General features: G+C 45.5%; 1 protein-coding gene across 3 annotated transcripts in view; it reads left to right on the forward strand.

Moving 5' to 3' along the window:
• FBXO9 (F-box protein 9) overlaps positions 1 to 21640 on the forward strand; it is a 303722-nt gene that overhangs the window by 183031 nt on the left and 99051 nt on the right. For all 3 annotated transcript variants that reach the window (XM_030198962.1, XM_030198961.1, XM_030198963.1), the window contains exons 8-9: positions 3049 to 3167; positions 16699 to 16789. In XM_030198962.1, the coding sequence (XP_030054822.1) occupies positions 3049 to 3167; positions 16699 to 16789 (210 nt within the window). The remainder of the gene's footprint in view (positions 1 to 3048; positions 3168 to 16698; positions 16790 to 21640) is intronic.

Below are 21640 nucleotides of genomic sequence, written 5' to 3' on the forward strand. Positions count from 1 at the left end.
CTATTCTCTTGATCATCGACTTGTTGCATTAGAAGTGTGCATTGTTTCTCAAGCTCCAAAATCTTCATGTCCGCCGTCTGAGCACAGTCCTCCTGGTGCAAGATACGGTCCTCTGCCTGTTGGATACGTGCGCCCTTCTGCTCCAAGGAGTCCCGAATTTGATCCACCGATGTTTGCAGCTTAGATAGTTTGTCATCAAGCACTGCTGATATCTGTTGCACTAAGTCTTTAGTGGTCTCCGCCGAGAGACTGGCCGGTGGAGGACTTGCTTTTGTTGCTGCCATCTTGAGGCCCAAGTTCTGTGCGCGGTGCCTTCCTGTCTGCAGAGTCTTCGCAAGCATAACCCCCCTGCTCTACCGTGAAAATGGACTTGAGCTCCGTCACAGGGCGCACCGGGACTTAGCCTTGCCGACCGGGATCCTCTAGCCCCACATAGGGAAGATCTTGCAGGTAAATTAAATGATTTTGGGGTGGCTGGAGCGGAGCTTGGCCAAGAGACATCCGCTCAGCTAAAGAGCATCACGTGACACCCCCCCCCCCCCCCCCCATCTTTGACATTCTTACATTGACCAGATTCCACTTCAGACCATTTCTTGGCTCCTCAAGTATGAGCTTCTCTTTCTTGGTCCCTCTGAATCAACCTCGAACACAACTGGTGTTTCCAACGCTTCCTTCTTCAGATAGTTCTACAGTTCTTTTTTTCTTCTCGACAGGTGCCTATTTGCAGCTCTTGTGGAGGATTAGTCTGTTAATGCAGTGGACTTTGATCCTGGGGAACAGGGTTTGATTCCCACTGCATCTGCTTGTGACTCTGGGCAAGTCACTTAACCCTTCATTGCCTCAAGTACCTGTACATACTATGTAAACCAATTTGAATGTAGTTGCAAAGACCACAGAAAGGCCCGGTTCCCTTTCCCTTTTTTTTTTTGCTCAGGTGTCCCTTTCCTAGCTAGATGCACCAGATTTGTATCTTTTGTTCTGGGAATCTGACAGTCAACCTCCTCCTGACTTACCAGGTGGGGAGTTGGGGCTAGCATATTTACCAGTTTCCTTGTCTCCTTAGTTTAGGTGTCAACTGAACAACATGTCTTTGGTCACAGCCCATCATTTGCTGTAGTTGTGCCACTGGTTGGCTGTTGCAACATAACGTAATGATGGCTTAAGCTCCCTTTACAAGAAGGCTGTTGTTTGATGTGAACTTACCAAAGTGGGTGGCAGATCTCGCTCACTCTTGGACGCAGCATCTTTCTGCAGACAGGTTGAGCTGTGCTTTCCTAGTGTGGTTACTAGGCTACTCTGTGGAGGAGTAGCCTAGTGGTTAGTGCAGCAGACCTTGATTCTGGGGAACTGGGTTCAATTCCCACTGCAGCTCCTTGTGATTATGGGCAAGTCACTTAACCCTCCATTGCCCCAGGTACAATGTAAACTTTTGAATGTAGCTGCAAAAACCACAGAAAGACGGTATGTCAAGTCCCATTCCCTTTTATTTTTGGAATACCAAGTGCTATCATCCGGAGCAACTTGGTTTGTTTCTTAGATTTCGATTCCTGTCCTGACAGGGTTTCAGAACTCTGGTCTTATCCTGTCGAGCTCCTCCAGATTTCTCCTGCTCGGGTGATAGGGCATTCACTCCCCCAGCTCTGTTCATCTTTGATTATTACTGCTTGCTGGTCATTTGACAGGTGCTTCTACTCTGTTGGGAATTGACCATGAGTTCCATTGGTCAGATCTTTAGTTCATGCTTTGCTCGAGTCCTCTAGGGGTAAAGAGGTTTTCTCAGCCATGCTGCCTTGCTGGCTCAAGGGGGCTGCTGTGTCCGGCGTGTTTTCTAGCGGTTAACTTCTTTCAACCAGATTCCAGGCATTTTCTTTTGAGCTATAACACTTTTCTGGGCAGGAAGCCTTCTGTTTTCCATGTATGACATGTGGGGCGATGGCAGGGTCATCCTTGCATGCCTTCTCCTCTCACTGTTTTTTTGGATGTGACTACTTGATTAGAGGCATAGTTGGGACTATTAGTACTGTTCTTGTGAAGTTACAGTTCCCACACTACTTAAGGACTGTGTGCAACATCCCAAAAGTCTCTGGATTCATCTTCTGCTGATGCTAAGGAACAAAAAATAGTCTTTCCTGATAATTTTCTTTCCTTTAGTCATAGCAGATGAATTCAGAACCCCACCCTGTTTTTGGCTACAGTTCCTCTGTTTTCTCTGTAAATTTAAAACAAATCGGAGAAAATATTTCTTCACTTAATGTGTTATTATTTTCTGGAATTCGTTGCCAGAGAATGTAGTAAAAAGCAGTTAGTTTAGCAGGGTTTAAAAAAGGTTTGGCCAGCTTCCTAAAAGAAAAGTCTATAAGCTATTATTAAAATGGTCTTGGGGAAAATCACTGCTTATTTCTAGGATAAGCAACATAAATTGTATTGTACTGTTTTGGGATCTTCCAGGTACTTGTGACCTGGATTGGCTGTTGTTGGAAACAGGATGCTGGCTCGATGGACCTTTGGTCTATCCCAGTATGGCAATACTTACGTACTTATCTGTTGGATTGTGTTGCTACATTTTTACATTTTAGGTGGACTATTGTAATCATTTTCCGTGTTTGCAGTTCTTGGTTTATCATGTTTTCCTGTGGGGAAGGAGAGATGTTTTGATTCTATTTCCTGTTGCTTTGTTATGAGAAATACTGGCTGACCAGGGAGCATTCTGTAAGGGAGTGTAGTTCATTGCTCTTTATCTCCACCTTCTGGTAGATGATCACAACCCAAAAGTCTCTGGATTCATCTGCTGTGACTAAAGGAAAGAAAATTATTAGGTAAGACATAATTTTTTGATATTCATTGTGGATATCCTGAAAACTTGACTGACTGAGGTTCCCACAGTGCAGTTTGGGAACCTCTGATGTACTTTCATGATTATCTGAAACTAGCAGTCTCTTAAGGCTGCATCAAATGAACTGTCAGTGTACTGTATAGCAGTGACTAATTGTTTTTTTGTTTGTTTGTTTGTTTCTATTCAAGTTGATATTTGTTTCTATTCTCTTCAAGAGATCCTGAAATCTGGCGCTTGGCTTGTTTGACGATCTGGGGCAGGAACTGTAATAAGTTGCTCCCATATAACACATGGCGGCAGATGTTTTTAGAACGACCTCGTGTACGATTTGATGGTATGTTGAATTTTCTGCCTGAGATATTCAGTAAGAAATCATTAACTGAAACTGTATTTGTTTTTTGTTCAAGTACGTAGGTATAAATTACAAAATATTAACAATTACTTATTTTTTTCATACAAAGTAATAGTGCTTGGGCAGTAGAATTTGTTATTAGAGGTATCAAAAATGTAATGCAGTGTACAGGTTTAAAATAAAGTTATGCAGTAAATGTAGATTTTATTTATTTTATTTATTTATTTATTTTGCTGCATTTATATCCCACATTTTCCCACCTATTTGCAGGCTCAATGTGGCTTACAATATAATACAACTACAATCACATTGATGGAATAGAAAATCAGAGTATATATATATATAACAGATAAGGTGTACAGGAATATTATGGCAGTCATATTAACGGAGAAGAATTTCAGAATTGTTGCTATTAAGGTGCATACGAAAATTATGTTGAGTAAGAAGTGGATAAATGGATAACAACATAGCATGATGATATCAGGACAAGGTGTCATTATCAGTAATTAGGGTGTAAATAAAATAAGCAAATTAAAAGAGTTCCAATATAAATTGTGTCTGGTGTAGTTTAGGATTCAGATCGTTATGAGGGATTCATTTTGTACGCTTTATTAAACAAGTAAGTTTTCAGTAGATAATTTCAGAAAACATTTTTATAGTATATTTATGGCTTCCGGTTTTAGTTATTAACTGATAAATGCTAATAAAGCACTCTTGATGCAAAAAAATTAAAATGGACCTATATTGGATAAACAGTAGGAAAACACCACTTCCCTTTGTTCACTTGAACCCAGACCCAAACGCCCCTGCCCCCGGCTTATCGTGAGTCTTCCACTCAATTGTCAGAGTGAAAAAGTTATAAAAATTAAGTGATACAAATGTACATAATTGATTTCACTGGAAAAAGTACCCAGCAATAATATGTGACAGAAAAACATTTGATAAACACCAAATGTTTGTACTATCAAAGAACCTCCAATTAACTAGAAAATAAAACATCTAAACTTGCAATTTTTTTATTTGCATTTATAAATTACATTAAAGAATAAACTTTGAAAAGAAATTCAGAAAATAACAACAAGCTAATTAACTCATTAGCTAAGAAAAATAGATGCAATACGAAAACAAACTTTGAACTATAGTCCACACTAGTAAGGAGGAGAACCAAGGCTAAAAATCCATAGGAAGCTAGAATATACCAGGGAAATAAAGAGAAAATATTCTATCTCCCATAAAAGAAATGTTTTAATCCTTATAATAGAGTCTTAAAATTGATTCTTCTCCTGAAGTAAAACAATTGTAACCAGTAGAGGTATCTGCTAGTAATTTCAATTTTAGAGGACTCTCTGAATCCAGAAACATCCAGACCTGTTGAGTACCTGTGTTTTTTTTTACTTCTCCCATTGATTTTTCCATTTTATCCAATCTAGTTGAGTACTGTTGTAGGGTTGCCTCTAAATTTTGCATCCTGGCAATTGAGTTCAATGATTTGGTTACAAAACTGGAGCACACCTTATGAAGGCTTTCCATAGCAGTCCATAGTTCATCTGTATCAACTGTGGATGGCTTCTCCAGCAGTTTGAGGGGGGTTAAGGCACCCAGATTCATCAAGGCTTCAAAACCTTCAGGTCTTTCTAGTTGATCCACAGTCTTACCATCACAGGCCTCCGATAGCAGATCCTCTCCCAATAGCAGCGGTACCTCGCCCGACGCCATCACTGTAGTTGGGAACACTTCTGATCAACAGCTATAGCTTTCCAGAATTTATCCCAGGACCCTCCAGCCTGTGATATCCTCAGAGGAGGAGGGGTAAGTGGTCCACCAGAGCTCAACAAAGTCAATATTGTCCATCTGGGCGTACCACAAAATTCATTGAGGAAATTGCAAGCAGTTTAGAATGTGGCTGTTCATCTGATGTATTCTCTTAAAAAAACAGACAGGGTTACATCCTACTTTGTCAAGTTGCACTGGTTGAAGGATGAAGCCAGAATATTTTTCAAATTAGGTTGTTTTTCTATGGAAAATTATGAATGGAATGGTTCCACAGTATATGATTCATATGTTATGTTATCTATCTGTAAGAAAATCCTATAATACATGAAGTCTTTTCTGTTTTTGTTTTCCGAGTCCAAGAGTCAATGCTTCCAGGAATCTCTTTAAATGTGCATTCCAGGCTCAAAGTTCTGGAGTTTTTAGCCAGTTACTCTAAGGTCTTCATTTAGTTGTAATTTTTTTAAGAAGGGTCTAAAGACAGTACTTTGTAACAAATATGTGATGAACAAATGATTATTGATAATGTTAAATGATTTTTAAAGGTTACTTTTTTTTCATCTGTTATTTATAGACATTTTGTGCTCTAGTTTTCTTTCTGTAACCCGCTTAGAACTATGTAAATGGCGTTAGTGGGCTATAAGTCAAGTAAATGTAACTGTATGGTCATAGAGGCCTGCTATATCTTTTGCCCAAGACAGTCTAGGTTTCGAGCTTCTCTGCCTGGGGGCGCCAAAGCGAAACCTCTACAGCGCAGATTCCACCACCAGGGACTGATGAGACAACTGTGGCCTATCAAACCCAGGGGAACTCTTGATCTGATACATGGAGGCATATTTTCAAAGCACTTAGCCTTCCAAAGTTCCATAGAAACCTACTTTGGAAGGCTAATTGCTTTGAAAATATGCCTCATGGTGTCAGTCTTCTTGGAGAGGACAGGGACCGACAGAGTTGACTCCCAATTCTTCACCTGAACGTCTCTCACAGGATCTTGTGACCATCACAGCCTCTCTAGGAGGAGAGTCATTGTCCAGTACCTCGAACATTTCATCCCTGGGCTCGCCCTCCATCTCCAACCAAATTGAATGGCAGCCACCATTCCCTGACAAAAGCAGGGAAGAAAAGACTCTCAGGTGTAGACTTTCTTCTTTCCTCTGAGGGAAGGGGGTCAGATGGAATACCATAGGACTCCTCCTCGGAGAAGTACCTAGGGTCCTCATCAGACATCCATAAGCACTCCTTTTCATTGTCAACAAAAAAAATTTTCATGGTAGGGCAGAGACCAAGCCTGCCTCAAGAGGAGATCCATATCCATGTGTGGAAGGGCATCGAGGTGTAGGCTCCACCCTTGACTCCATCCTGGATGTTGACAGCTTAAAATTTGCTTCCTTGCATCTTCCTGAGGGTTTCTCCAAGGTCTTGCTGACTTCCAGGAAAGATTTCACTAAGAGGTGTTACTCTTGCAAATGGAAGAGTTTTGTCATTTGGTGTGAGGGCAGGGCCCTAGATCTACTACTACTACTTAACATTTCTAAAGCGCTACTAGGGTTACGCAGCACTGTACAGTTTAACATAGAAGGACAGTCCCTGCTCAATTAGTGCTTATCACTGTGTGGAAGGTAAGCCCATCTCTGGACAGCCTCTAGTTGTTCGCTTCATGAGAAATTTGCTTTTGACAAAACCCTTTATCAAACCTCCGCCTGTGTTTTGGGACCTCAACATTGTCCTCACCCAGCTGATGAAAGCTCCTTTTCAGCTCCTGGATTCTTGTCATCTGAAGTACGTGACCTGGAAGTTCTTTTTTTATGGTTCAATAATTTTTATTGGAGAAATCATAAAACATCATTAGCACACATGTGTTTCTACTTAGTTATCTAACTCAGTAATCTTAATGCTGTTAACAACACAGCTCATTACGTTTCATACGTCAACAATAAGCTTGCAGCTGCCTAGTCTGCCTAAACTTCTCTCCACTAACTTTTTACATTTTCTCCCCCTATACTTTGCCCCCCTCTTCTCCCTCCCTATCAAACAACCCCCCCTCCCCCCGCCCTCTTGCAGTCTTTAGTCCCAGACTTCACACTTCAGCTAGTTTGGTAGCAGTTGTTACACATTTTTGTTACATGTTCATTAAGTGCACCCTAGCATAGGGTGTCAAAGTAAGCCAAAACGGCGTCCAGCAATTCCAAAAAGACTTGACGCCCAATAGTCTCCGGGTTTGCAAGCTAGATCTTTCCGTGCGCAACAGGTAGATCATCTGTCCTCTCCACTGGGATATCGTTGGGCCCTCCACGGCCAGCCATGCCAACAAGATTGTTTTCTTCGCCACCATCACTGCTCGGATGGTAAAGGCTCGACATCCCCTCGGAGTGGGACTGGAAATTCACAGGTAGCCGAAAAGCAGCCGAGCATCCATCTGCCAGCTTACATTCCAAATAACGGCCACCTGCTTGGTCAGGTCCTTCCAGAACTTCTGAATCTGCGGACAGGTCCAGAACATATGACCCATCGTTACACCTTCCGCTGCACATTTAAGGCATGCCCCATCTGGTGATACTCCCATGTGAAATGCCCGCCTGGGAGGCACATATGCTCTCAGTGTGAACTTAAATTGTATTTCCCAATAATTCGCTTGGTCCGTGTTTTTGCGGTATCCAACCAGGTGTTCCTGCAGTAATGCAATGGTGATCTCTGCCCCCAATTCCTCGCTCCACAGCTTGGATAGTTTTCCAAAATCCGGCTCTTTTGCCATGTCCTTAAGATGTCTATGATAGAACGTTAGTGGCACTTTGTGCTGTGCCCCTAAAGAGAGCGCCGAACTTAGTTCTTCTTGCACATCTTCTGCTAGCGCTTCTATCGGGAGGCTCTCTATATAGTGCTTTAGTTGATGGTAATGAAACCATTCCGCTGAGCTTAAGGAAAATTGAGCCTGGAGTGCTGCCCACGGTTTAGGCCGTCCTTCTGTATCAATGGCCTGCAGTACGTATTCCAGGCCTTTCTCTTTCCATCGAGCAAACACCGTGTAGATCTGACCCGGCTGGAATTCCGGATTGCCACAGATTGGGAGGTATGGAGTGATATGCGGTGAGAATCGGTGGTGCCGACAGAGCCAATACCAGACTGCCTGCGCTGTCGGCAGAAGCTGCGCCTTGCCCAACAAGCTAGTTTCTTCTTTGCTGCGTCTGTGTATCAAGTAACTTATGTGTGTCTGCTCAGTTTCTGGTAGTTCCAATCGGGATGGAGTAAAGTACTGTGTGCCCCTCAGCCAGTCAGTTAAGTGTCTCAGGCCGCTGGATATTGTCATATGGTGCAGATTCAGCAACCCCATGCCTCCAAACTCCACCGGGAGATGCAGATTAGACAAAGCTGTTCTGGGCTTTTTCTTGTTCCACAAAAAGGTCTGTAAGATCTTGTTTAATCTTTTCTCATCAGCTGTGGTCAGATATAGTGGCAAGGTCTGGAACACATATAGCCACTTGGGGACTACCACCATGTTATATAGGGCTATTCTACCCAATAATGATATAGGGAGGCCCTGCCACATTTGCAAGCTCATTTTCGTATCATTCAACAACTTTCTCACATTCAAGGTATACACTAGGGAGAGGTCTCGTGGTATGTGGACTCCTAGATTCTTGATTGTCTCTTGTTCCCTCTCTATAGGTAATGGTATCTTATGTTGCATGCTATCCCCTGACAAGATCTCTAACGCCTTGGACTTTTGAATGTTGATTGTGTAATCCGAGTGCTCCCCATATTCCTTAATCACCTCCAGTATCCGAGGTATTGAACGTTCAGGCTCCCGAGTCACTACCAGCAGGTCGTCCGCAAAAGCCAAGCCTTTAACTATTCCTCCCTTCAAGGGCACCCCCACACCCCCTCATCTCCTCTCAGGACACGGAGTAATGGCTCCATCGCTAGAACGAAGAGAAGGGGGGAGAGCGGGCACCCCTGTCTTGTCCCCCGTTGTATCTGGAAGAGTTCTCCTCTTACCCCATTCACTAATACTGCTGCTTTAGTGTCACTATACAAAGCTGTTATCGTGTCTCCAAATCAGCCCTGTACTCCCATATAGTTCAAGAGCCCAAACAAGTACCCCCAGTTCACCCTATCGAACGCCTTTTCGGCATCCAGGCTGAGGATCACTGCAGCGCTCTGCTCATGGTGGCATTGTGCCATTGCCAGTAAGAGGCATCGGACGTTACTGCCCGCCTGTCTGTTCCGTACGAAGCCCACTTGCTCCTCACCAATAAGCTCCGGTAGTAGGTGCCCCAGGCGCGCAGCCAATATCCACGCCAAGATTTTCACATCTACATTAATCAAAGAGATGGGTCGGTAAGAACCCGGGTATGCCCCATCCTTTCCTGGCTTAGGGATCAGTGTGATCAGCGCTTCGTTCGCGTATGGGGGGAGTTTCTTGTCCTCGACTATCTGTTCCAGGTAGCCCCCTAGCGCTTCCAACCTGTCCTTAGGTAGTGATTTATAGTATTCTCCCATGAAACCGTCTGGTCCCGGGGCCGAGTTCAAAGCTAAGGATTTAATAGTGTCTTGTAACTCTTTGCTGCTAATGGGTTGATTTAACATGTCTATATGTTGCTGCTGGAGTTTCGGGAGCCCTACCCGCCCCAATTAATCTGACAGATTGGCCGGGCTCACTGGTGTCTGCTCATTGTAAAGCGTGCTAAAGTATGCATGAAAAATCTTCCCTATTTCTTCGCTATTATTTTTAATTACTCCCTGGGGGTCTTTCATTGCTGTTATCACTCTTCCAGTGCCTGCCGTTTTCACCACCCGCGCTAGAAGCGCGCCCGTTTTGTTTCCAAACCGCTGCAGGTTGCACTTATAGTATAAAAGAGACCTTTTAGTTTGGCTATGGATTAACGCATTAAGTGTCATCTGAGTCGCTAGGTACCGTTCTTTATTTACAGATATTGGGGGTTTTTATATAGTTCCGCTTGGCCTTCCAAAGCTGGGTCTCCAAATGTAAAATCGCCTTGGCCTGTTTTTTCTTCCGTGCCTGCACGTATGCTATTATTTCACCCCAGAGGACCGCCTTGGAGGCCATCCAATAAAGGTCGGGGCGGTCCTTGTGCTGCCGATTAAATCGTTCGTACTCCCTCCATTTACCTGCTAGGAATTGCGTGAACTCTTTGTCCCCATATAAATAACCCGGATATCTCCAGCCCCCCGATAGTGCTCTGATACTTCCAGCTCCGTCCACACCAGCGCATGATCCGATATCTCTGTGGGGCCAATTCCCGACCCACACACCCAGGGAAAAGCGAGGCTATCCATCAGCATATAGTCTATTCTCGAACTTGTGCCGTGTGCCCTAGATAAGTGTGTGTAATCTCTGGTTTCTGGGTGCAGGGCCCTCCATGTGTCCACTAGGTTCAAGGTGCACATGAATGTTCGAAGTGCTCTCTGCTTGCTACCCCCCCTGTGGTGCTTCCCTAGGGTTTGTGGTATCTCTTTCCGGGTCCGCTATCAAATTAAACTCTCCACAAATCAACAGTTTCAGCGATGCTCGGGTGGAGCAGTGCTTTATAATTGTTTGGAAGAAAGTGGCTGAGTAGTCATTCGGCCCATACAAGGAGACCACCAAAAACTCCCTATTTTGGAGCCATAGGTGAATCATCACGTAGCGCCCCTGTGGGTCTGCCACTAGCAACTCAGCTTTCGCCGGTAATCCTTTTTTAATTAGAATTGCCACTCCCCGCTTCCTTCCCTCCCCTGAGGCGGAGAACACCTGCCCCACCCAAGCTCTCTGCAGCTTCTTGTGTTCCTCTTCCGTAAGCCTTGTCTCCTGGAGACAAGCCACATCAGATTTATGCCTCTTCAGGGCCTGTAATATTTTTGCCCGTTTGACCGGTGTTGCAATGCCCCCCACATTCCAGGATACAATCCTAGTTGCTTTTGTCATCCCTGCATACTAAATGGGGTGCTATACCGCATGTGTATATGTCTGTTTATAAAGGCACAGGCACCCAGCCTCACCTGCGCCTTCGCCTGGTCCCTCAGCGCTCTATTCGCCAGGGGGTTCGCTACCTCCAAAGTTCTGTTCATCTGCTCGTGGTTCTGAAGTGTAGTGAGTCTATGAGTATGTGTTTGCTGCATTTCCCCACCCCCACCCTTCTTCCGCTTACCCTTCCCCCTTCTCCTCCCCTCCCCTCCCTCCCCCGCTCTCTCCTCCCCCCTCCCTGTCCCCTCTCATACCCCATCTGTATTCCCTCTAACATCCCACTACCGTAGCGGTGGAATAAAGGCCACGTGATTATGGGCTCCTCCCCCCTCCCGAACCTGGTCCTTATTCTCTACAACTTTGTACCTCCACCTATGCCCCCAATCCTGCCTCCCACGTCTCTCTCCCCTGCCCACGGGTATCACTTTAGGCACCGAGATAGCAACTCAAGGTGCTCTCCTTTCGTGTTAATCTGGTTCCGTCCTTTCCATAGGCTTCGTGTCCCTACCCACCAGCCCCCCCTTCTGCTTCCAATTAAATATTAAGCCCCATCTCCTATACACATTCATAACTTCTAGCATTCAAATCATGTGTTCCAGTACCCAGTGCCACATAAGTTCACCTCTAAGAGTCCTGTTGGCCACCTTCACTTTAGTCCTCCAGTCTCTGCTTCAAGGTCTGAGTCTTTCTCATCCGTTTTGTCCCGCTCCGCCAGGGGCACGGCCTGCAGCAACTCGGATGCCTCCTCTGGTGACCTGAAGGTTTTCCATCCCTCCAATGTTAACACTTTCAGCTGGGCGGGGTACAAGAGCATAAACCGTTGTTTTTTTCCGGCTAAGTGCCTGCATAGTGGTCCAAAAGCCTTCCTTCGCTCTTGCAAGGCTGCTGAATAGTCCTGGAAAATCTTTACACTGGCCCCATCAAAAGTCAGGGTGTCCCATTTGATTTTTGCTCCCCGCAAGATTTCTTCTTTGTGAAGAAAGTTATGAACTTTGATGATCACAGTTCTAGGCCTGTTCCCTGCTGTGGCCTTCCTGCCAAGCCGGTGCGCTCGTTCTAAACACAGTGGGCCAATACTATCTGACAATGCAAATTCCGTCTTTAACCAGCGTTCCAGCTGCGTGGGAAGCGAGCGGTCAGGGATCGATTCAGGTATGCCAATCAATCTTAGGTTGGATCTTCTAGACCTGTTTTCCATGTCGTCTAAGTGCTTTGCTTGCGCTCTCAAGGCTTGCTGCAGATTTTTTATTGTTTTGTCCTTTTCCTCCGTGGAGTCCTCCAGTGCTGACATCCGAACCTCTAGTTCTCCCGTCCTTCGCGTTGTCTCTCCGAGCCGGGAGTCGACCCCCGCTAGTTGTTCCTGGAGTTTGGTAAACTGGGGGTCGAGCGCCGTTTTAACAGCTTTCACCAGTTGCTGTAGTTGGGCCGGGTGGAACTGAGGCAGCGGGTCTGGAAGCGGGGCGGGCGCCATCTTGGGCTCCTCCGAGCCACGCTGCTTCTCCGCTGTTTTTTTCGTCGTTCTGCTGGGTGTTGAGCGCATTTCGTGGGTCACGAAGGAATCCATGCACTGTCCCCGTTGAGAGACGCGGGTGAAGGCACAATTCGCGCGGTTTATCGCTCAATTTTCCTACGAAAGGTGAGGGGGAGCCCTAGAAGAATGGAAGATGCGACTTCCTTCCTCAAACCATCATGTGATCTCCTGGAAGTTCTTTTTTTTGGTGGCTGTTACTTCAGCTCGCAGGGTCAGTGAGCTTCAGGCACTAATTACAGATCCACCTTACATTAAATTTTATCATAACAGAGTAGTTCTCCATATGCACCCTAAATCCCTACCTAAGGTTGTGTCGAAGTTTCATCTAAACCATAATTGTTCTACCAACTTTTTTCCCATAGTAACATAGTAGATGATGGCAGATAAAGACCTGTATGGTCCATCCAGTCTGCCTAAAAAGATAAACTCATTAAATATGGTATGATGTAATACTTCATGTGTATACCTAATCTTGATTTGTCCTTACCATTTTCAGGGCACAAAGCATAGAAGTCTGCCCGACACTGTCCTTGTTCTAAAATTTTGAAGTTGTCAAGCTCCTGAAAAGCTCCACTGCAGCCCATCCAAATCTTTTCAGCCAAGGGCACAGATCGAATATGTCTTACCCAGCACTGACTTTGCTTCCCAGTTGATCTATTCCTTCCAAACAGGTTTCCTTTGTATTTATCCCACGCATTTTTTAATTCCATTACCGTTTGCATCTCCACCTTTCCCGCGGAAGTTCATTCCAGTTACCTACAACTCTCTCCTTGAAAAAATACTTCCTGACATTATTCCTGAGTCAGCCCCCTTTCAACCTTAATTCATGTCTTCTAGTTCTACCACCTTCTCGTCTCTGGAAAATGTTTGTGGATTTATACCTTTCAAATACTTGAACGTCTGTATCGTATCACCCCGGTTTCTCCTTTCCCTATACCATTTTGTTGCTTTTCTCTGAACTGCTTCAAGTAAGATACAGCCTCCAAAACAGAAAACATTACTCTAAGTGGGACCTCACCATCGACTTGTACAGGGGCATCAACACCTTCTTTCTTCTGCTGGTTATACCCCTCTCTATGCAGGTTAGTGTTGTTCTGGCCGCAGCCACCGCCTTGTTGCATTGTTTCATCAGCTTGAGATCCTCGGACCCTTCACCCTCAGGTCCCTCTCTTGAGCCGAGCTTACCAATCTCTCCCCTCCTATCTGGTGTATCTCTTTTGGATTTCTGCACCCCAGGTGCATTATCCTCCACTTCTTTGCATTACATTTTAACTGCCAGACCCTTCCAATATTCTTTCCCAAACCTCATGCCCATCCTGGCGAAAGTGTACTGCGCACCTTGGACTGCAAGCGAGCATAGACGCTACAGACAATCTACCCAGCTTTTTGTTTCTTTTGATCCAAACAGGATGGAGGTCGCCATTGGGAAACATATGATCTCCAATTGGCTGGCAGATTGCATTTCTTTCACTTGTGCCCAGTTTGGTGACTCTTGAGGGTCATATCAAGGCTCATAATGTCAGAGCCATGGCTGCATCGGTAGCCCTCTTGAGCTCAACCTCTATAGAAGAAATTTGCAAGGCTGCAGTGTAGTCTTCAGGCCACACATTCACATCTCACTATTGTCTTGAGCAAGATACTCGACCCGATGGTCAGTTTGATAGATAGTTCTGCAGAACTTATTTAGGGTCTAGAATCCAACTCCACCTTCTAGGCCCATTTTGTTCTTTTCAAGCAGCACTCTCACACAGTAGGTATGTTCAGATGCAGGCAGCACTCTCTCACAGTTTCAGGTTAATTAGTATTTTCAGTTCGCTATTGCAAGTTCCAGTTGTCTTACTGTTGGTATTTTCGGTGAGCCTGGTAGCCAGGGATTCCCACTTGTAAGCATTAACTGGCCTGCTTTTCTTCAGAGAAAGCGAAGATCCTTACCTGTAGCAGGTATTCTCCAAGTACAGCAGACCGTTAATTCTCAACATAGCTTCCCACCTTCTCTTGGAGTTTTTTGTATTGCTGTTATACTGTAGCGGCGGGTGGGATGGCACTCACACATGCGCAGTGGGAATGCTAGCTCGTGGCTCTTTAGTTACATACTCTAGTAAAGCATTCTGCACTGGGCAATGTGGATGGAATCACCCACATGTGAGAAGTAATGGCCAACTGTCCTCACAGAATACCTGCTACAAGTATGTATCTTCGCTATATAGTTTAGGGCTCCTTTTACAAAGCTGCGCTAGCGATTCCTGCGTGGCAAATGTATTGAAGCCCATAGGAATTGAATGGGCTTCATTGCATTTGCTGCACCAGAATCACTAGTGTGGCTTTGTAAAAGGAGCCCTTAGTTTATTTATTTATTTGTTACATTTGTATCCCACATTTTCCCACCTATTTGCAGGCTCATGTGGTTTACATAGTACCGTAGAGGCGATCGCCAATACTGGTATGAACAAATACAGGGTGAGGTTATGTTAGAGTAAAGTTCATGTGTGACAGACACATTGGGGAATCATAAGGAGGAAGAGTTATGTCCAGTACGAGCTTTGGTTTTGTTGTGTTGCAGGGTTAAGGCATTTAGGTTGGATCGTTAGGGTATGCCTTTTTGAACAGGTTAGTTTTTAGTAGTTTCCGGAAGTTTAATTGGTCATATGTTGTTTTCACGGCGCTTGGTAGTGCGTTCAGTGGTGTGCTGGAGCAGGCTCTCACAGGCTCTCAAGAGCCGTTTGTTAAGTTCTTAAGAATTTTGGGAGCCGGTTCTCCATGGCTACTTTAACAAATGGATCCCAAAATATGGGCTTGGGCCCCTCCTGAATTCTCTTTTACTTTGCTGGTGAGAGAGAGCCCCCTGTTAACAATTTACCAGCACACCCCTGAGTGCGTTCCATAATTGTGTGCTTATATAGGAGAAGCTGGATGCATAGATTGATTTGTGAGTCCTTTGCAGCTTGGGTAGTGGAGATTTAGGTATGTTCGTGTTGATCTTGATGTGTTTCTGGTTGGTAGGTCTATGAGGTCTGTCATGTATCCTGGTGCTTCGCTGTAGATGATTTTATGAACCAGGGTGCAGATTTTGAACGCAATATGTTCTTTGATTGGGAGCCAATGTAGTTTTTCTCGTAGGGATTTTGCACTTTTGAATCTCGTTTTTCCAAATATGAGTCTAGCTGCTGTGTTTTGAGCAGTTTGGAGTTTCTTTATGATTTGTTCTTTACATCCCGCATAGATTCCATTGCAGTAGTCTAGATGGCTTAGTACCATAGGTATACCAGGGTACGAAATATTTCCCTTGGGAAAAAAGGTTTCACTCGTTTGAGTTTCCACATTGAGTGGAACATTTTCTTTGTGGTAGCTGTCGCTTGGCTGTCTAGTGTGAGGTTTTGGTCAATTGTAACTCTGAGAATTTTCAATATTGTTTTTATAAGTTGTTTAAATATTGTGTTTATAGAGTATGTCTGTTTTATTTGTTGTTTTACAAGTGATGGTATATTAATTTTAAATATTTTGTTAATTGATTTGCCTGGAATATAAATGTGTATAATAACTGAGATAGGAATTTTATTAAATAAATATTACGGCCAATTTTAGTCCATTGTGTTGAGGAAACCAAGAGCGATACATGTGAATTACATCCCATCGAATCCCTGTTCTCTGTCCTCTACCTCTTTCCTTATTAATAGATTTGTGATATATTGTCTTTCTGTAGTACAACCAAAGCGGTTTACAACTTGTATACAGATACTTTCTCTGTCCCTAATTCACAATCTTAGGTTTTTGTATCTGGGGCAATATATGGTTAAGTGACTTGCCCAGAGTCACAAGGATCTGCAGTGGGAATCAAACCTGATTCTCCCACTTCTTTAGCCCACTACACTAACCATTACGTTACTCCTCCACTTCACTAGCTCTTCCCTTCTGAATGTTGGGAGACTCTTTGAGAACTGTTCTCCTTATAGCTTAAGTAATGAGCTGGGGATAGACATAACCAGTAAATTCAACTTCTTTCTCTGAAAAATAAGAAGTAAAATTAAGTTGTGTTGAAAAAGCTGTAGGTGGCACAGAAAAGAGGAACCCTGACATGAGAGCCCAAATTGTTGGTATCAGGAGATCATTTGTTCAAGTTAGACTGTCTTTTGAACATAAAGTTGTTGATAGAAACATGTAATCTATTTTAAGGTTTAAGATTGGTTTGATTTTAAAATAAAGCACTTCTAGATTTGAAGATTTTCCTTAATTTTCTTATTCTTGGTTTATAGGTGTTTATATAAGCAAGACAACCTATATACGTCAAGGAGAGCAGTCACTTGATGGCTTCTATAGAGCTTGGCACCATGTGGAATATTACAGGTAGAACTGTAGTAACTTTAGCAAATGAAAAATGTATGGCCATGTATATTATGGTTTCAAAATATGGTGTGATTTGAGCAACCATTAACACCTTGTACTTAATCCTTCAACAGACTTGTCTGGCTGATGAAGTTGTTGAAGCTGTTTGCAGGATTTCTGTCATTAACTCATTGTGTGACCGACTGCCATTTATAGAGTAATAGCTGCATTAAATAGTGAAATGTCATTAGCAGTTTTCTTTCACTGGTGGGTCTAGTCTTTAAATTGTCTCTCACATTGAGTCACTTGAAATTCTAAGATTTCTTTTTAATTTCTTATACTGTTTTCAAAAACCAGTGCACATATACTAATAATGTATATAGTGAAGATTATGAGGTATATATGCAGACATATGCAGTGTTATCAAAGTGGTATCAAAACTTGCATGTGCCAGAGTAGTTATGAGACATCTCTTAATTACTTCTTGCTGCCTATCCTCTGGTGGTACGCTCTACCATACCTCTGGAGGTAAGTGGTGCCACACTGAACAATGGTACCATTGAGACAGGAGCAACTAGGGATTGCTTCTCTATAAAGATAGCAGAGTTTTTCAGGTACACTTAATAGGGCATGAGCTTCCAGGGCTCTTTCATTATATGGTATATAGATATATAATTTTTTGAGGGGGATGGGAGGGATAGGTAAGATTCTGAAGGCTGGGTTTTCCCCATGCATAATTTTTGTATACTTTGCATCAGTTTGTCGAAGGAGGCATAGCTGCCAAGGGGGCTTAGTGTTTGAGAGGGGGATTTTAGGACATACCTCCAGCTGAGCCCCACCCACTCTGCCTCCTGGTGCACCTCAATTCCAAAACTACCTCTTAGTTCTTCGTGGCATCAACAAGCCACCTTCCCCTCTGTCAGTAGCAGGAGACACCTTAATAAGACATCTCCTGCTGCTATAGGACTAATCTTGAAATCGCTTGAGATTTTGTAGCTGTTAGCACAAGACTAGTCCCACAGCAGCAGGAGAAAAGGTCTTATTAATGTAGCAGAGATGCCAAGGGTGATCCATTCCAAAGCTGGAAGATTTACCATTGCTGTGCTGGAGATTTAAGGCCAATGAGTAAGGTTTTTTGGTTTGTTTGTTTGTATGTTTGTTGGTTTTTTGCAGGCTCCATCCATTTCTAACACCAGCTATAGCAGATATGCATTCTAAAAACTGACACATTATGATCAATAAATAGAAAATAGAATTCTTTTTTTCTAATTTTGACGTCTGGTCATTCTGTTTTTCTAATTGTGTTGGTCCCAGTCACTACTTGTCTTCTCTTAACTATCTTGCCATAGTTTCCTTGTCCATTTTGTCATCTCTTCTTGCTCCATGTTCACCATCTATATTCCCTCTGTGTTCCTATCCACCCTGTCCAGCATCTCCCATGGGTCCTGACCTCTGTCTTCCCACCATGTTCAGTATCTCCACTCTGTTCCCCCTCCCCATGTAGAGCACTGTCCCTCTGTCTATCCCCCTCCTCGAGTCCATCGTCTTTCTTATTTTCCCAAATCCTCCTGTACTGCTGCCATCCCTTTTCAGGACCAGAATGGTTCCTCTCTCTTCTTTTACTCCTGTCCCCCTCCCCAGGGCCAGTATCTCTCACTCCTGCCCACCTCACTGAGGCTCAGCATCTCTCCCTCTCTCTTCCCTCTCTCCTACCTCCCGCTTCAGTAATCAGCTTCTTCCTTGTCATCAAGCAGATGAAGCCATTACGTATGGGTTATGTCCATCAACCAGCAGGGGAGATAGAGAGCACTCAAACTTTCACAGTGCCCTCTTGGCCAGCTAGCTCCACTGCCTCTTCAGTATTCTCTATCTCCCTTAGCAGGGTGGCTGCAGCTTGTTCGAGCTCCAGAAAAATCTGCCGGGAGGTGGTTCCTGGCTTGCCAGTTGTTAACCGGGGTGTTGGAGGCTATAGCAGCTTCACTTTAAAGGCACATAGGTTAGCCCTTTCCCTGCCTTACCCATACCTCTGTGGATGTGGACATATTGCCTTGCTTTCCCTGTCCTTACCCACCAACAGTGGATGCAGGCATATAGGTTCGCCCTTTCCCTGCCTTTCCCACTCATCTGAGCTTCCGGAATCTTCAATACCTCTGCTTTCCTCACAGCTTAAAAAAAAAAAAAAAGTCGCGTCGCGTTTTAAACGCAGAGGACGCTGGAACAGAGGTTTTTGACCTGATTTTCAGCAGGATCGTAGTTGTACACTAGATCCTTTGAGGTAAGAGTGTTTTCCAACTCCTCCGGGGTGGGCCCGCGATCGGGGCGATTTTGGCGCGAAACCGCCATTTTGGATTTTACCGCCGTTTTTCGGCGATGGCTGCGGACAATGTAAAGCGCTGTTCCACTTGTGGCAAGCGCAAATCAGCAGCAGGGCTCTGTAAATCGTGCTGTACTGGCGTAGGAGCCAGCCCGAGCATGGCGAGCGATGTTTCTTCCCGCTCTGAGCTGGCAGCGGGCGCCATTTTGCTTACACCGCATGGCGCGGCCTCCGTGGACACGGAGAGACCTGAGCCGGGTGGGGCACCTCGAGATGAGGTTATTTCAGGAGTGGCTAGCACCGGACAGGATTTGGGTGCCCAGGGTGAGATTTTCTCCCCGGATTTTGTGCTTTTGCTGCATAAAGCATACATGATGAAAAGAGCCCTTCCTCAAGGGTCGCCTGAGGCTCCTCTGATTGCCCCCCCGATGGATTCTGGCCTGGGACTGCCCAGTGAGGCTTTTTTCCCGGATGCTTGGCCTAAAGATAAGCGCAGAAGGGTTAATTCCCCTTCAGATGGTGGTGCACCTTTTTCCCCACCGTGGTCGGGGTGTGAGGATTCGGAGAACTCTGACAGACGTTCTTGGTCTGAGGAACCAGAGTCAGGTGCGGATTTACCACAGGAGATCCCTCCGCGGTGAGGATTTTCCACCGTGAGGAGCTGCCAGCGCTTATTTCAGATACCCTGCAGGCCCTCTCGATTGAAGATCCTGACAGTGGCATGGCCTCCTCGGGTAATCCCAGGATGGCTAGTACCAAGAAAGCTGCTCAGGCCTTCCCTTTGCATGACTGCATCCTAGAGCTTGTTTCGGCTCAGTGGGCTGACCCCGAGGGACCTTTGAGAGTTTCCAGGGCTATGGGGCAGTTATATCCTCTGCTTGAGGGACATATGGCTCGTTTTCAAATGCCTACAGTGGATGCCCTAGTCACTGCGGTGACAAAGAGAACTACCCTCCCTGTTGAAGGAGGTGTTGCCCTGAAGGATGTTCAAGACCGTAGGCTGGAAACAGCATTGAAACGGTCCTTTGAAATTGCAGGTCTCACTGTTCGGGCGTCTGCATGCAGCTGTTATGCTGTGAGAGCCTGCCTAGCTTGGCTGCAACAGGCAGTGGCTCAGCGCGGAGATGGAGCGGAGCCCTTCTTGGATGTGGCTCTGTGGATGGAGGTGGCCTTGTCCTTTCTGGCTGATGCCCTTTATGACCTTGTCAGAGCTTCGGCTAAACAAATGGCAGTAGCAGTGGCGGCTCGCCGTCGTCTGTGGCTACGACACTGGGCAGCGGACATGGCCTCTAAGCAAAGGTTGGTGAAGTTGCCTTTTCAAGGACCTCCTATTTGGTGAGGAGTTGGAGAAAATTGTGAAAGGCCTGGGTGATCTAAAACCCCAGCGCTTGCCCGAAGATAGGCAGAGGCCTTCCTCTAAGGGCCAGGCGGTCCACTCCTCGTACAGACCTCGCTTCCGTGATGCTAGAAGGTACCGCCCGGGGCGTTCTGCTGGGTTCACTTCACGTGCCCGTGGTCAGCAGAGGAACTCCTTTCGCTCGGACAAGCGTTCCGCAGCTGGTGGCTCAAGACCAGGAGTTCAGGGGCGACCCTCTCAATGATGGTGCGCCGGCCCTCTCCTCGATGGCTTTCCCTCTTTGTCGAGGAGTGGGCCAAGATTTCCTCAGATCAGTGGGTTCTGGACCTGATCAGAGATGGATACAGAATAGAATTCAACGCCCCAGTAAGAGACGTGTTTGTGGAGTCCCGATGCGGTTCTGCCGTCAAACGGGCGGCGGTAGAGGAGACTTTACAAGGTCTGATTCAGTTAGGGGCAGTGACCCCGGTGCCTCCCGCCGAGCAAGGCTGCGGCTGATACTCCATCTACTTTGTGGTGCCGCGAAAAGATGGGTCCTTTCGCCCTATTCTGGACTTAAAAGAAGTGAACAAGTCCCTGAGAGTGCGGCATTTCCACATGGAATCCCTGCGCTCCGTCATTGCGGCGGTTCAGCCAGGAGAGTTTCTCATGTCTCTAGACCTGAAAGAAGCTTACTTGCACATACCGATTTGGCCCCCGCACCAGAAGTTTCTGAGGTTTGCGGTGTTGGGAAAACATTTCCAGTTCAGGGCCTTGCCTTTTGGCCTCGCCACAGCTCCCCGAACCTTTTCGAAGGTAATGGTGGTAGTAGCTGCTTTTCTCAGGCGAGAAGGTATCAGGGTTCACCCGTACCTAGACGACTGGCTCATCAGAGCAGACTCTGCAACAGAGAGCTTACAAGCTACAGCCAGAGTGGTCTCAGTACTGCAATCTCTAGGCTGGGTCGTCAATATGGCCAAAAGTCACCTGTCCCCTTCACAATCTCTAGAGTTTTTGGGGGCCAGGTTCGACACAGTCTCGGGCTATGTGTTCCTACCCGAGCTAAGGCGGTGCAAGCTTCAGAATCAGGTCCGTCTGCTCCTGAGGATGCCCCGCCCGCGAGCTTGGGACATTGTCCAGCTGCTGGGATCGATGACAGCCACAATGGAAGTGGTACCCTGGGCGAGAGCGCACCTGAGACCTCTACAGTATTCCCTACTCC

The sequence above is a fragment of the Microcaecilia unicolor genome, chromosome 3, assembly GCF_901765095.1.
Source record: "Microcaecilia unicolor chromosome 3, aMicUni1.1, whole genome shotgun sequence".
In the NCBI taxonomy this organism is placed as follows: Eukaryota; Metazoa; Chordata; class Amphibia; order Gymnophiona; family Siphonopidae; genus Microcaecilia; species Microcaecilia unicolor.